General features: G+C 38.3%; 1 protein-coding gene across 3 annotated transcripts in view; it reads right to left on the reverse strand.

Annotated features, from left to right (window-relative positions):
* LOC124167025 (glycine receptor subunit alpha-4-like) overlaps positions 1-15,604 on the reverse strand; it is an 88,208-nt gene that overhangs the window by 13,196 nt on the left and 59,408 nt on the right. For all 3 annotated transcript variants that reach the window (XM_046544793.1, XM_046544791.1, XM_046544790.1), the window contains 5 exons: positions 5,552-5,808; positions 2,892-2,959; positions 2,644-2,800; positions 2,386-2,476; positions 1,016-1,098 (listed from right to left, as the gene is read on the reverse strand). In XM_046544793.1, the coding sequence (XP_046400749.1) occupies positions 1,016-1,098; positions 2,386-2,476; positions 2,644-2,800; positions 2,892-2,959; positions 5,552-5,762 (610 nt within the window). In that variant the 5' untranslated portion in view covers positions 5,763-5,808. The remainder of the gene's footprint in view (positions 1-1,015; positions 1,099-2,385; positions 2,477-2,643; positions 2,801-2,891; positions 2,960-5,551; positions 5,809-15,604) is intronic.

Genomic DNA, 15,604 nt, shown 5'->3' on the forward strand with positions numbered 1-15,604 from the left:
TGTAAAGACTTGGCATTAAAAATGCATATTAAGCCTATTTAATAGTAACTTAGGAGCCAGTTTGTGATCCTCATCTGAAAGGGGAGATTAAACAGCAGAAAAGAGTTCAGTGCTTAGCTGCAAGAATAGTAGTGTTAAGTTTTATAAGGAAGCAAGTTTTATGGAGATATTGGGCATGTTGGGCTGGAATTGATTAAAGCCAAGGAGGAAAAAGCACGCATTAAGTCAAACTATAAAGCAAAAGTACATTTGTAATCTTGCAATCCTGCATTTGTAATACTGCATTCAAAAAGGTTATTATTTGGGGAGGAAGGATCACAATTGGGGAGTAAGATTGAACCTCTGAGGCAGCTCTCATCAGGGGCTCAGCTAGGAATTAAGGCTGGGGGGGGGGAGTTAGGTGCAACTAATACCGGGGTGTGTGGGGGTATGGAATACCCACCAGGATAAGCGGTAGGTGCGAGATTAATAAATTGCAGAATTTTAAGATAAACGGTTCAAAATGGTGAGTTTTACGGCTTTCTGAGGGATATTTTATTAATCCTTACACTATTCTATTAGTAATATCAATCCAATTAAGTAAAATGGATTAAACTTTGCTCTCATACACACTAAAATTTTCCTTCCTGCATTGGAGGACAGGAGAATGCTAAACTTAATGAGAGTGCTCGAGGTTACCTGCGAAAAAATGGGAGCCCTTCCAAATTAATAATGGATAGGTACTTATCAAAAGCATGACAAAGTTTTGTGTGATAAAGTTTAACTAAATCATTGTGGCTAAAATATGGAAAATCAACTGGGGGAGCCAGAAATCCTGCTGGAGTTTTAGGAGCTATGGACACCCCCAGTGAAACTATATAAATAATGCGAATAATTATAATTATTAATGTTTGTACTTCATATTTTATAATCTGTCCTTTATACATTTTGTGTCCATCACTAACACCTAGCCAAATGGTTGAATTGCAACAATTGTGGAAATACATGGAATAATTCCCCAAATAAAAAAACTTACAACTCTCAAGCCTTAAATCACACCGCTGTGAATCTGCAGGATACATTCTGAACTCCATTGGGCATGCCATCTCCATCATTATCCTGCCAAAAAATGAAGTTTCACTAAATAATTGTGGCTAAAATATGGCAAATCAATCTGTGAAAAATATAATACTTGATATTTATTTCCCTAAAAATCTTCTTTTTCCCAAAGAGACTCTCAGAGAGCTTTAGGAATTAATATACATTCATGAACTGTGAAAATTTTAGGTTCTTTAAATAAAAAATTTGGGGAAAATCTGTAAAAAGGAAACAAAGCTATTAGAATGCATTAGAAGATGATACCAGGACCAACATATAACTAAGAAAACAAATCTTGAAGTTGTGTAAGAGTTTCACTACCTAAGATGCTAGCTAGTGATGGATGATGCACAAAATAAGTTGCCAGTAGAATAGCATGGTTGAAGAGAGAATTCTAGGTAAAGATGAATCAAGTAAGAGCTGTAAATACCAGCATATAAGAAAGGAAAAATTTCATCAGATGCTACATATATGATGCATGTTTCATTATGGCAGCGAGCGATGGGCAATCATGGCATTTCAAAAACAAAAAAAGAACTTTTTAAACATTTTTTCTTCATAAAGTACACGAGCATATATCCGAAAGAAGGGCACACAATTTTGGAGCCACACTTCTGCTGCGAAGTTTTAACAAAAACTTAATTACTTGTGACAAGGGTACTTCTTGCAACAGCAACAATTTGTAAAAAGCTTCATCACATGGATGTTTCATAATAAAACTTCAATATTATTTTACTGTAATAATCAGCTTCTTGTCATTTTAAATAAAGAATTTATCAGATTCATAAACAAGGCCCCTTTCTGCTCTATGGATACTTGATTTTTGTTACCAATTATGGTGGCTACTTTTGAAGAAACAGCTATAGGTATAAAACCCTGAGCTATCTAGTTTCATTAGCTATAACCACTCCATAAAACTCACCCACTAAGGTTACTGAGCACTATTTTAATCACTTTTCAATCATGTCCATATGATAGATGATGCAAGCTTAGCAATTAATTTTTTCCCCATGTATCTAGTAGAGTAGTATTTTTAATTCAGAGGAAAATCGTAAAAAATTTATTTGTCTCATCTATTTGACTGATATTTATCTTTAATAATCACTGCACATATTAGTAAACCACCCTAATTATGGCTTAATTCCTAGTTAAATTTGGATTACTAACCATCAAGGATGCAAATGATGATTTTAGATGACCCATTATATTGGATTAATTAAAATATTTGGACTGATTATGGACCACCAATGGATCAATGGTATGTATTGCCTTGAATAAGGAGATGAATACAGGAGTCGTGAAACTTACCTAGCAGAATATCTTATTGTAGCATTTGGATAAATCCTTAAGGAAATTGGCGGTGAAAGTATGCGTTGGTTGGATACACTTTTGGCATAGTCTGTAGGATAGAAATGCAAATACATAAAGGATAAAATAAAAGCATTTCAAAAAGCTGGCTGAATAAAAATAGCCCTCATATAAATGGTGATATTCCTACTATGAAAATTTTTTTTCCAATTGAAATCAACCATACTCCATACTTCAGTTACAAGTAGAAATTCATACCTGTATAGATATCAGGTACCCATATGCTGGACAAAGCCACTGGGTTCAAACTGAGGTACGAATGGTTTGTTTTGCTGCCTTGAAAGAGAGAATTAGCAGCATTAGCAAGTCTTGTATCTTGCCAGTAGATTCGTAAATTCATTTCAACACTGATCATCTGAAAAATCCGAAGTCTACATTCAAATAACTAGTTGATGATCAATATTTTCATTTACAGATACATATTTGTTTTAACCTGATTTGTTTACCTGTTTGAGTTCATTGATGTCTGGAATGTTCTTTATACTCACAGAAAATTTCACAGGAACAGGTCCACCTAGAGCAGAAGATATTGCATTTTTAAGAAATGAAACCATGCATTTAATCAGTGACAGTTAAAAAGTCAATAATATTTTAATCCAGTACGCTAAGGATTTCTTGTCTGTACCGAGTACATATCCAATTTAACACTTTCCCAACAGCATGATCCACTAATGAGTCCTACTCTACCTCCACCCCATGCAATAGCAACTTTACTATTTTCATTTTTCAGCTGTCCCCATTAAGGGAAATAAGAAGTCAGCATCATGAAAGTTGGCGTGTCCCTTGTATATCCTGGTGACACCATGGTAAGACTAGAAGTTAAAGGTGTGACCATGGGTTGGAAATTCTCCTGCCAGACTGGATGGCACCATTCGAAATGGACCTCTAGCCACAATTCAGAACACCAGGGGCACAGCTAGGAATTAAGGCTGGGGGGAGGTGGGGTTTAGGTGCAACTAATACCGGGATGTGTGGGGGTATGGAATACCCACCAGGATAAGCGGTATGTGCGAGATTAGTAAATTGTGGAATTTCAAGATAAATGGTCCAAAATGGTGAGTTTTACGGCTTTTTGAGGGATATTTTATTAATCCTTACACTATTCTATTAGTAGTGTCAATCCAATCAAGTAAAATGGATTAAACTTAAAAATTTCTCTGAGCTCCTGGGGGGGGGGGGGTTTCCCCCCAAAACTCCCCCTTGCCGTGCCACTGTAGAACACACCACTTATGACTGCAATAATTATTCCTTTTATTTGAGCCGAACAAAATACATGCATTTTCCATGTGTTATTTTTATTGCATGCTACACATACATTTTGTTTCTTACATGATCCCACTGCCACAATGGGGTCGCTTCCAAAAGGAGATGGACAAATAGATTTAATGAATTGTATGTATTGACTCTGTTTGAAGAGGTTTTTGGAAGCCTGCAAGAGAGATTCAAGGCTAAGTCCCATTCAAAATCTCTAGGAAACCTGACAATGCAAAATCATTATTTCTCAAATGCAATTGAAAGGTTTTCCAAAGGACTGTAGAAGTTTCACAACTGTCAATGCTGAGAGAATTTAAAGGAGTCCAACTAAATATTTTGAGATTAGGCCAGTATGTTATTTCATCTAAAATTATACATTGCAAATGTGTCTGAGTTAAATGAAACCAATGCTTCGTCTGACACTGGCCTCAGTCCAGTGGTAGCTTGCCCATAAGGACTCTCGGACACCGCCCCTCCCAAAGATTTGAAAAAGGAAAATAAATTAAATACCCATTCAATTGTAATTATACATCTATTAACCAAGGTGTATTTTCAATCTCATACATCGAAAATACAGGGAAAACACGCAAAAATAGCGCGAGAAGTACACATTTGTAGCCGCAGGGCACTGGCCGGAACGTCCCAATCCAACACCATGCAGTTATATGAAGAATGGTAGTAGTGGGGGCTGCTGGTGCTATGACGAGTCTAAGCTTGTGCCTTATGGAAATCTTGGGACGCCGCCCGAGCATGCGCAGAATGATGTATCTAGTGAGTTGACATCGCCGCGCCACCCGGCGGCCGTATAATCTTGGTGTTGCAGAATACCTTGTTTTGGTGACCAGTTGAATTACTATGCGTAAATTGTTTTCGTGTAAATAGGGCTAGTTGTAGTTGAGTTAATCCAGTTGGTGACTGTTGGTGTTTTAGTGTTAGTGATTGTTTTGTGTATTAGTGGTCTCTAGATTGCCTGAAAAACTCACTAAAATAAACAAAATATTAAAAAATTTTGACCCCCCCGGTGGAGTGTGCCCCTCCCAGCATTTGAATCACGAACCGCCACTACCTCAGTCTGTTGCCCAGGTAGCAAAAAAGTTTCTCAGAAATCAGCAAAGCTGATATCCATCAGTGGGCACTGGCACATTCCACTTTCTAGAGGAATGGTGTTCATGGGGCCATTCAGGAAAGGAATGAGCATATTAAGATGTTTTCACTCAGAAACGAGTATGTGGGTATTTGTTTTTTGCAAAGGGGATGGGATCCTCCCCACATGCCCTCAGGAAAAGGAACGGGAGAGATAACAAAGGCCTTTTATGTGCTCTGCATCTCCCAGCAGAAAAAAGGCTCTCATCTCTGACCTCTGAAGGGCTATGAGATTTTCAACAGAAATTTAGGAGGCTTCCCAAGAGTCACTTTGTGAAAGATTCCAAGGATAGCCTTGAATTTCTCATTAGAAGTTTCCAAGAGACTTGTTTGAGGTTTTCTATGTTGCCTCATCAAAATAATTAGTTACTAAGTGCCAAAAAGAGGTTTTCAGCAGGATTTGTGGAGGTTTCGTAACCATAGATTCAGAGAAGATTTCAACAAAGGTATCCAAAACTTCTAAAGAAATTTCTTTCGACAATACCAGAGGTTTTCAAAACAAGCACAACAATAGGATTCTTCAGAGTTATATAAATCCTTTATAGACACCTTCATTAAGGTCTAAAGAAGATTTCAATTCAAAATACTCTTGTTAACATAACCTAAGTCTCTTATTGCTTCATAATTTTTATCAGGGCAATTACTGAGACTACAGTATATTGCACAGAAACTAAAATAATGAGGTTTGTCATGGAAATTCTGAACTCACCATCAATCAAAGGAGGAGGGTCATGAATGCTGTAGTCTTCTGGTATTAATTCTGTGAATTTGTGTCTCTCAGGCCTTAGACTTGGAATGTTCACATTAATACCATTCCTCTTAATGAGTGATGGCTCTTCGTACCGAACAGTTGAATCATCGCCAGTTGTTGTCATTGCAATGGTGGATGTGTAGTCATCATCAGAAGTTGTACTTTCCATTGTAGTTGTAGCTACTGCCACTGCTATCAGACATTGCAGGAAAAGCCTGGAAATTGTAAGAGAACAATCAATTGCAAATGATTCATGTTCATGGCAAAACTTCTCAATGTTTAATTTTGCAACTGATAAGGAAGGGATGCTGAACACAGGATTAAGCAGAAGAATTAAACGGTAATTAAGGGGGAGGAAGAATGAAAATAAGATTTTTTTTTTAGATAGAATGAAAGGGAGTAGGCCTTATTGTGAATTAAAGAGGGAAATTAAAATTGGGATGGGAGCCAGGTTGGGGGTAATCTACAAAATCTAAATCTTCCTGAACCAGTAGAGTCAGGGGGGGAGGATCAGTTTGCCACCCCCTCCCCCCTGTTCCCTTTCTTGCTCCCTCCCTCCTCCACCACTAAAATATAATACGTACATTCATAAGCAATTTCTTTGAGATGCAGTTGCTGAAATTACACACTGTATGTTTGCTATTAAGAAGTTTTATTAATTTTATTGTTTAATAATTTATAAATTGATAATTTTTGAAAATTTTAATAAATTTAAAAAATAAACTTTTCAAATTGTACCACCCCTTGAACTCTGCCGCCCAGGGTACGTGCCCCCGCTGCCTCGCCCTAGTTCCGGGCCTGGGTGGAGTTATACTAATAACCAATATGCCGTGGCAGAGCATGAAGCAGAATGGAGAGAAAGGTCTTCAACCGTGACACAGGCTGCACGCGCCGACTGAAACCCATTCCTAAGAAAAATCAAGGCGGAAAGGAAACTAGCGCGAGTCAATCAGAAGTAACCTGACGAGTTTTGGCGCGAAACTGACCGGCACCTGTCTCGAATTTGCCATGCCCTGACGACGATAGCAGAGGCAGCCATCGAAACGACGGCCTGCAATCAACTCACCCGTTGGAAAACCCGAGAAGGCTTCACCAGCACTAATAACCATCTCGAGTAGGAACTTCGGTTGACAGTCCCAGTGACAGACATCCCCGTGAAATTTTGATCGTCCTTGCGTCAACGACTCAAGTGGCGACTTTTGTAAACCCATTTATATGCGCGGAGGGTGACAACACGTCTAGAACGACTCAGTTGTGGTATTCGTGATCGTGAAATTTTGGCAGTCGATTTCAGTGTTCCTCCCAGTTTACATGGGAACGAATGATAAGCAGAATGACGTTTCCTTCCTCACGCTTGGATGCCTCTGAAATACATCACTCGCTTCCACTGCGTCCAATTGGAGCGTGGCTGACTCGCGACAGCCTGAGGACTATGCCGCAAATTTTTATGTTCATCAATATGAAGCTAGTTTCTCATCACTTCCACTCAATCGGACGCATAAAGCCATTGTTCGCGTCGTATTTCATGGCAAATTAAGGGAAAGGGGGGGCGGATGGCATTGTTGTTGCTGTTATTGTTGAATTAAGGCGAAAATGACGGAGTTAACGGAAAAGATCTGACCTGGAAATATTGGGGCGAAAATTAGTTTGGAAGATTTTGAATTTTAGGGAAACTTAGCGTGTGAATTTAGTAACACGTAGTGTTTTAGTATTTTTCATGCTCTTTAAACCAAGTTTTTTGTTACTTTATATTTTATATATAATTGAGCTTTAGAAAGTTCCTTACGAAAAGTAAAACTGCAAGTCCAGGGAATAGGAGTAGGATTAAAACTGAATGTATTATGCAGATGCCGAATGCCTATGCAGATGATATTGCACGTCTAAAAGTCTTGTCTACGCACATCAGGCGTCAAACGCTGCGTATTTGAAGGCCTATCAAGGCGCCACGGATGAAATTCTCCCACACTCAGTCCTTCACCCATCCGCCCCAGCTCGTATTATTTGCTTAAAAATCAGGTTTACATTTTAAAAATTTTAGGGTTTGTAGAGTATTCCTTTTTCAATACTTATGTATCTCAGGCATAAAAGTGATACTTCTGAAAATGTACTGATAGTAATGTGCAAACTTTCATATGTAAGGTGAAAGAAAATGTTCGCTCGGGTATACTTGGTATAATGTATGGTATGGTATTTGGAGAAGGCGACCGACATCTGAGTTCATTTGCGCCATGAGGGAAGGGCTTGAAAGAAAGGGTGGAGAGAAACCCGGCGTTGGCATTAGCCTGCTCTTGACGATAGGCTCCAAGGGAACCACGGCTTAACGTCCCATCCGACGGATTGTTGCACTTGAAATGTCATCAACACAATATTCAAGCAGGAATCGGGCTCTGAAAATTCTCTGACCGACAATAGGGTAGTTTCCTTCATCAAAGAAAACGAAAGGCATTGATTGCGATTCGTTACCCACCATTAGTGTATTCATAATACACAAATTATTTGGTTTTTGAAATACCGGTTTAGACGAATGGCAAGGGTCAAATTTTATCCTCATTTAAAAAAGGCCAGATTGGCGCCCATGCGATTCCACTCCGCATGACGTCACAGGGACCTAGTTTCTACACGAGAGGATAGGAGTTATACATCGTCTGAGGTTACCAATGCATGCATGAGGCACAGAGCTCAGGGAAACATGTCTTAATAATCACCTATTAAAACTGGCCTAGGTCGGAAAGTTTTCTTCGTTTGATAAGGTATTAATAATTCTTATTTAAGCCAAGCGCTACCATTCAGCAAGGTACTCAGCTATCCGCTAGCATCCTGCGACGTATCAGCGCTAAGCCTCGCCTCAAGGTCACCTCACCGGGCGGGAGGGGGAACGTTTTCGCGCGCTTGAAAATTTTCACTTTTCATTTGATCGCGAAAAATAGATGTTGTCGTTTAAAAATCTAAAACCGCGAAATACGTACTCCAGGAGTAATAATCTTTCGATTAAAGCAATAAAAAATAATAGGAAACCACCCTATTTACCGCAAGGCCACGGCGAGGGAAGCCGACACTCTAGCCAATACACCAACCCGATCCCCTTGGCACAATGCGAAAATTTCAAAAAGACTCAAGTGAGTACCTAATCTGTCAACAACACACACCAGTCGAGCAGGAAATACGCTTCCCCTTGGTATAGTAATTGGAGGAGGCGACCGACAACTGATTGTGAGGTAATTTGAGGGAAGGGTAGGGAAGTAATGAACCCCCTTTTTCTTTCCTTTTTTCTCCTTCACCTCTCCCTTCCATCCAACGAACAATTTTACACAAACGACGTTCTTAATTCAGCTTAGGTGGTACTATTTGCTTAAAAATCACGGAAATATGTTGAAATTTTTAGGGTATATAGAGTATTCATTAGTCAAAATTTACGCAAATACTAGGGAAATTCAGAAACATGCATTGAGATATGAATAAGTTAGTAAGCAACATTTCCAGATAACTAACCTATTTCTGAGTCCCAACGCTGCCGGTATAGTTTCTTATCGATCGTGGAAATAAACACTAGCTAAATCTACCTGTTTTACAGTCTTTCTCTCTTATTCTATTTTTATAATCTGATCTACCGCAGTGTGTTGGAGTTCGTACGAGCCGTTTTACACGGGGCACGTAATTGCACAACCTAACGCGTGTACCATGGCGCAGTCAAAATTGCATCTTGTAAAGCGGTGAGTTGCTAGAACGCATGCGAAAATGTATGGACGTGAAATGGCAAAATAGCCCCTGTTCTAATCACTTTCGCGAATTTGCGAAATTCCACGCTATAATGAGAAACTAATGAAGTATAACCAGCGCAATGACGGGCTCATATAAAACGGCCGTAAAATAAACTGCTCGTGAATTAATGTAATAGGTTTAGTCAATTTTTCAATCTACGACCTGACTGTGATTTCCCTCCGTGTTGTTCTAAGAGGTAAGTGACACTATATAAACCGGCTAGGAATCGAGTGGAAACCACTTTGACTTTAGGAGGGTCGATGATCGTAAGATATAAATTCAAGTTTCAACAGCGCGCTGTCCAGTCGGACCTTTGTGCTCCGAGGAAACACTTTCACTCCGGGAGCAGAAGCTTTGTGGTCCAACATTCGGGGCGTTCCAAAAGCGGCGATGAAGTTATCGCCGAAACAAATACTTGGCAAACCTTTTTCAACAAAAAACTGGCTCATTCACTCTCTTCAGCACGCACTTTCTGCATTAATGCTTTTAATACTTTTAGAAAAATGAATTTCCATCGCAATTAACGAAAACTGAGCCGAATATTTTTTCTTCGCAGGAATTTGAATTCGCAGATTGAAAATCTAATATTATATACAACTATTGTGTGATTTATTTGACAAGTTTTGTAAAAATTCAATAAATTGTGACTTTCGATGATTGAGAGTAACAAAATAATTCGTAATTCGTTATGGAAAATAGTACAAAAATAGTTTAAAATAAAATCTGTTCACGCAGCGTAGCTTATGGTGGCCACAAAAATCGAGAAAAACAATATTCTTCTCAGTTATTGAATATACATAACGAAAATTAAATTGTGTTGAGGTATTCGAGGAAGAACTGACTCGAGAGGCTTTTTTATCATGTGAGTCTCTCGTCGTCAGCAATCATTTTCAAAGGCAACAGCCGTCAGCTGTAAACATTTTACTTCAAATTTGTATTATTATATATTTCTTCGTCCTTTTCAGTCAAATATCAAAGGAGAAATCTGACGTCACCTTCTACATTAAATTTTTTTCTCAACAGAATTGCGTTCTTGGAATCTCCCATCAGCTGGCCTTGGAGCCGGAACCGTTCCTATTTTTTTAGTAGGCCATTCCTATATACCTACTAGTCATCACGTCAATTCTGAGGATGAATGGGGCACGACATAGGGCGCTATAGTATTGTTTTTTTTTTATTCCGGAGTGAATGAGGCCAGGTGGCCCCTTCTTCCCTCACCCCAAGGGTCAACTAATACAATGTTAAAAATTCAAAATAAATGTTCATGCCTTAAAAGTCAAGTAAGACCTAAAAGAGAAAAATAGCAGAGAATATGATAATTTATTTTACTGAAACTATTTTTAGCTGTAAACTGCTCAGCCACACTAAGTATTTCGCCGGTTAGTTGGCACATACTATGATGAAAAAAGTAATACTCCATCCACTCGGTACTGCACTGTGGGCCTGGAATTCCATCATCCAATTCAAGTCATGATTTTAAATCTCTGCTTGGAACATTATTATTATTAAGGTATTCTAGGTAGGTTTCCATGGAATACTTAACCATTTCAGTCAGATATATTTTTCTCTATGACGATGAAAATCATTACTCATTTAATATTACTTATTAAATATTAGGTAACCTTAATTATGGTATCATGAACACTTTACCAAAAAGAATGGCTATTTTTTCGAAGTAAATTTTATCGTCATTGTCCATAATTATGGACAAGTATTCACATTAGGAGGTTAAAATCCCTTAAAAGTCGTGTCCATTTTAGTGGACACACTGACTGAAAGGGCTGAGAAACAGTGGCGTAGCGAGTGGGAGGTCCGGGAGTTCGGAACCCTCCGAAATATAAAAAAACAATTACTTTCATACATAAAAGAAAACAAAATACTGAAAAATCATGAATTTACAAAAGAACTCTTTGACAAATAAAGTTTTTTCGATCACGAAAAGTGTTAAAATTACTTTAAAACCCTCAAGCCAGCACTCTGTTTTTCAAAAATTTCCCACCCCCCTTGGTCTTGCCCCCCCCCTCCGAACGAAATTCCTGGCTACGTACTCCTAAGAAGAATTATGGCAGCCTCCCCCTCCTTCATGTACTCCCCTCTTTAAATCACAATATGGCTAACCGCGGTAGCGGAAAGTGAAGCGGAAAAAAGCTGTGCCTAAAGTCTGGCTACTATTATCCAAGAGAACAGCAAAGAGGAGACGCCAATCCATCTCGCAAAAGCTTGATGATTGTTGCCACTTCGATGATCGCATTTTAATCGGTTTTCAAAAATGAATTATGAACTAGCGAGGAATAGCATTTCAAAGTAATGAATCGGGTAGACCATATCATCATTATATTTATTGCGGTTAAAAGCTAAATACAGCTTATGCCCCCGCGAAATTCGGATAGCTGTGACGTCAGCGCCGCTAGTTATGGGCGTACCCAGCGAGGGTCAGGAGGGGGCAGCGGCCCCCCCAGAAGCTAAATTCGTAATTGTTTTCTAGGAAAGTAATATTTTTTTCAAACAAATAATTTTAAAAACTAATAAAGAGCTGTTACAGTTTCCTTAAAACGTGGATTTCATTCACCTTTTCCATGCTTAAATCTAACCTACAACTTGAACAACCATGGCTTGCCCCCCCTAGTTTTGATCCTATGCACGCCCTTGGCGACATTCATAAAGACTGAATAACTTTTAATAAAAAATCTCGTTCATTTACACATTGAAGCCCAGGGGTGTGTTGTCTCGGGTTGGTTTTCAAGCTGGATGGAAATTAAGAAGTAACTTGAATCTTAAAGGCACATGTATTCTCTGTTGTAAGATTCACACACTGAAACATATAGAAAAAATCCACAAAGAACAATAATAATTTTTTTCAAGCAAACAATTTAAAAAACTAATAAAGAGCTGTCACAGTTTCCTTAAAACGTTGGTTTTATTCTCCTATTCCATGCTTAAATCTTACCTACAACTCGAACAACTATGGCTTGCCCCTCCCCCCCCCCCGGCTTTGATCCTGGGTAAGCTCTTGACGCAAGCGGCGACTTTTGGTCGAGTGAACGTGGTTACATACGCGTTGGGTGACAACATACCTAGTGGCCCACTGTAGAGTCCGCTACTGTAATATTCGTGACATTATTATGCTATGATTTGCCGTGTTTTTTCCCTCGTCAAGAAGGAATAAAAAGATCCAGCCTATTATGTCAGCTCTCCGCAGACACGTTCAGCTCACAGCATTAATTAACGTCATGAACCGGATGCCGGGCTGGTTTCCACTCATAATCCATTACCAAGAGTAGACCTATTCTTCTCGTGGCATGATGACTAGGTCAATTTTCCGCCTTACTTAGATTCTCTTTTCTTAGTCATTGCAATGTGGTCAACCTTGGATTCTATTTCCATGATAATTCCCACGGGTGTATTAGAACTGAAGTCATGCGCAATGAGTTTATACGTTCTGAGGAATTTCAATTCATTATATTAGACGTGTATACTTAAACGTATGTGCATGGGCGACCCAGCGAGGAGCAGGAGGGGGAGCTGCCCCCAGAAGCAAAAATCGCAAATGTCTTTAAGGAAAATAATACTTTTTCAATACATATCAACATGCTCAATATGATGATTTGCTTTTTTTTAACTTCTTGACTTGAATTTTCAAATTTTCAGCTTAGTAGATTCTCCATTTTGTATGAAGCACTGATCACCAGTGTTATTCCACTGACTATTTATTTCTCACTTAGTCCTTCGTTGGTAATTCAGCTTCCTAGGAAACTTAACTCTTAAAGAACAAACTTATACAAAAAATATTTTATGAAGGATAAATAACATCAGGAATTTAATAAAAGTATAAAATTTCTCTTATTGAATTACTGATCGTTTGTGCACATTGGCATATACACATTTAATGAAAGCAGAGGATGGTTAGAATTGCTATATTGAGTGAGACTTACGTTGAAATCAGCTAATTAGTAAGTTAGGCCTAAAATTGAGGGCGAAAATAATAATTTTCCCCAATATGAAGGGTTGATAAATAAACCGCAGAACACAGTGACAAGAAAAACACAGAACACAAGTAAAAATAATAATGGCATGGTTGAAATAGGAAGATAACGAATAATGGATGGATTTAATTCAAGGTGAGCCTATACGGTGGTGGGTGGGTCAATGTGACTTATTCTTAATCAGCGCATGCATTTTCACAGAATTTTAAAGTCTTTATTTCAGCGGCTAATGTAATCCCATTTGCTTTTAAATATCGCACATGCAATCCTGCAGTGCAAAAATCAATCGGTACAATAATGAATAATATAGTATTTCTTGGAGTTTAGGTCATTTATAAAATAGGTTTCAGCCAACGTTTCGATTTATTTTTTAAATCATCTTCAGGGCTCTAAACTTTGAACATATTTATTGATATATTTATATCATCAATAAATATGTTCATATTTATATCTGTATAAATATCATCTATATTATATATTAAACAAGGTAAAGAAAAGGAAAAAAATAATATACAATAATGAAGCCATTTTCCTAATATGGCATATTTGATTCCGGGGAAGGTTACTTTTAGCCCAATTTAACCAGAATCGCTCAATCCTTGATTCAACCCAAAGGTTGGATTGGATTGGCGGTGGTTCTCGATCTCACCCCTATCTAAGTCAATACCACTTAATCAGGGTAAGAGGGCTACAATGGAGACCAGAGAGATATAGTGCCATAAATCCCAGCGGGAGTAATCGGAGAAATCAAATAGAGGAAGAAGTTTTATAAACATCTAATCACATAATGCGCCTGGGCGATGGAGAGAAAAAACAAACCTTGATCAAGTACGAAGACGATATACGAAGGTGAGATACGGAGTGAATTTGGTGGAATGGACGATGTAAGGAAGGGTGGGAAACATGTAGGTAATTGGTGGTAAATGCGCTGCATGCCATGGTGAGGCAGTGTAAACAGCTTTGAAAAAATGTTAACTTCCCATGAATTTTAAGTGATACGTAAAATAAGCAAATATGCGTCGAGTTGAAACTATTTTGGGCGAAAAATTGAATGCAAGAATAATCATAATTTTTCATGAAAAACTTCCGTCGTAAGTTATTTTTAGGGATGACTGATCGCTTTTTTTGGTATTTATTATTTCATGAACCAATTAGGTTTCCTGAAATTAAAAATAGAAACTGGACCGAAAACTAGGTCGTTCCATTTTATAAGAAAGTTTCAAATGAAGTGTTAAATGCAGCAAACGAAGTTGTATATGATAAAGTTAAACGGAAGCGAAAAATGAGGTGAATTTGGTGGAAGGGATGAATGGCGTCGATTATATTTTTTTTTCTTAGAAATTGCATTAATTGGACAAAAATTGGTTTGTTGGTTTAGTAATACAAGGTAGAACAACATAAAATATTATTTTAAAAAAATGTTAATTTTTTGTCAAAATATAATTACCTTTGACAAGATTGGTATCTTGAGGTAAATATTCATTAGTTCGTTAATAAATAAAAGATAAACATCCATGGAAAGATGGATTTGAGAGCCATAATCGTCTGCGAGATAAACGAGGAGAGATACGCTGAAAATTAAAATTTATCAGTCATTTATAAATAAAATAATAAAATGAGTTCAGTTGGTATGAATTTAAGTCAGTGTACGCACGTACATTCATTTCCAAACCAGCGAATATCTCGTTTCTTCGACGCGGTCAGTTTCAACCGAGCGAAAGGCCTGTCTTATCGGTCATACAGTACCCTAGCAAACACTACGGTGTTGACGTAAGGAACAGGAAATCCATAACTTCGGGAGTATATCCAGAGGCAGCAAGTGCCACTTCTTTCTTTTTTTTTGGCGAGGAATCTCACCTTCTGAGAAGAGCTTTCGCGAGTGGAACCATCGGAGCGAGTCAGAGTGAGACGGATGTTGCAGCCGAAAGGAGTGAGTGAGGTAATCGCCTTGAGAGAGCGCGATATTATACTGAAAGTGGGAATGGGAATCCACAGACAGCACTCTCGTCCTTGGCGTAAGGTCAGTGCCGGAATAGATAGCGCAACTGATACGCGTTTTCGCGCTTGAAAATCAGAATATTTTGTTGGGAATAGGGTGGTTTCCTATCATTTTTTTATTGCCTAAATCGAAAGATTATTACTCCTGGAGTACGTATTTAACGCTTTTAGATTTTTAAATGACGATATCTATTTTTCGCGAGTAAATGAAAAGTGAACATTTTCAAGCGCGCGAAAACGCGACGGCTATGTATGAATGCTGGGAAAACTC

This window comes from Ischnura elegans, chromosome 10 (genome assembly GCF_921293095.1).
Source record: "Ischnura elegans chromosome 10, ioIscEleg1.1, whole genome shotgun sequence".
Lineage (NCBI taxonomy): Eukaryota > Metazoa > Arthropoda > Insecta > Odonata > Coenagrionidae > Ischnura > Ischnura elegans.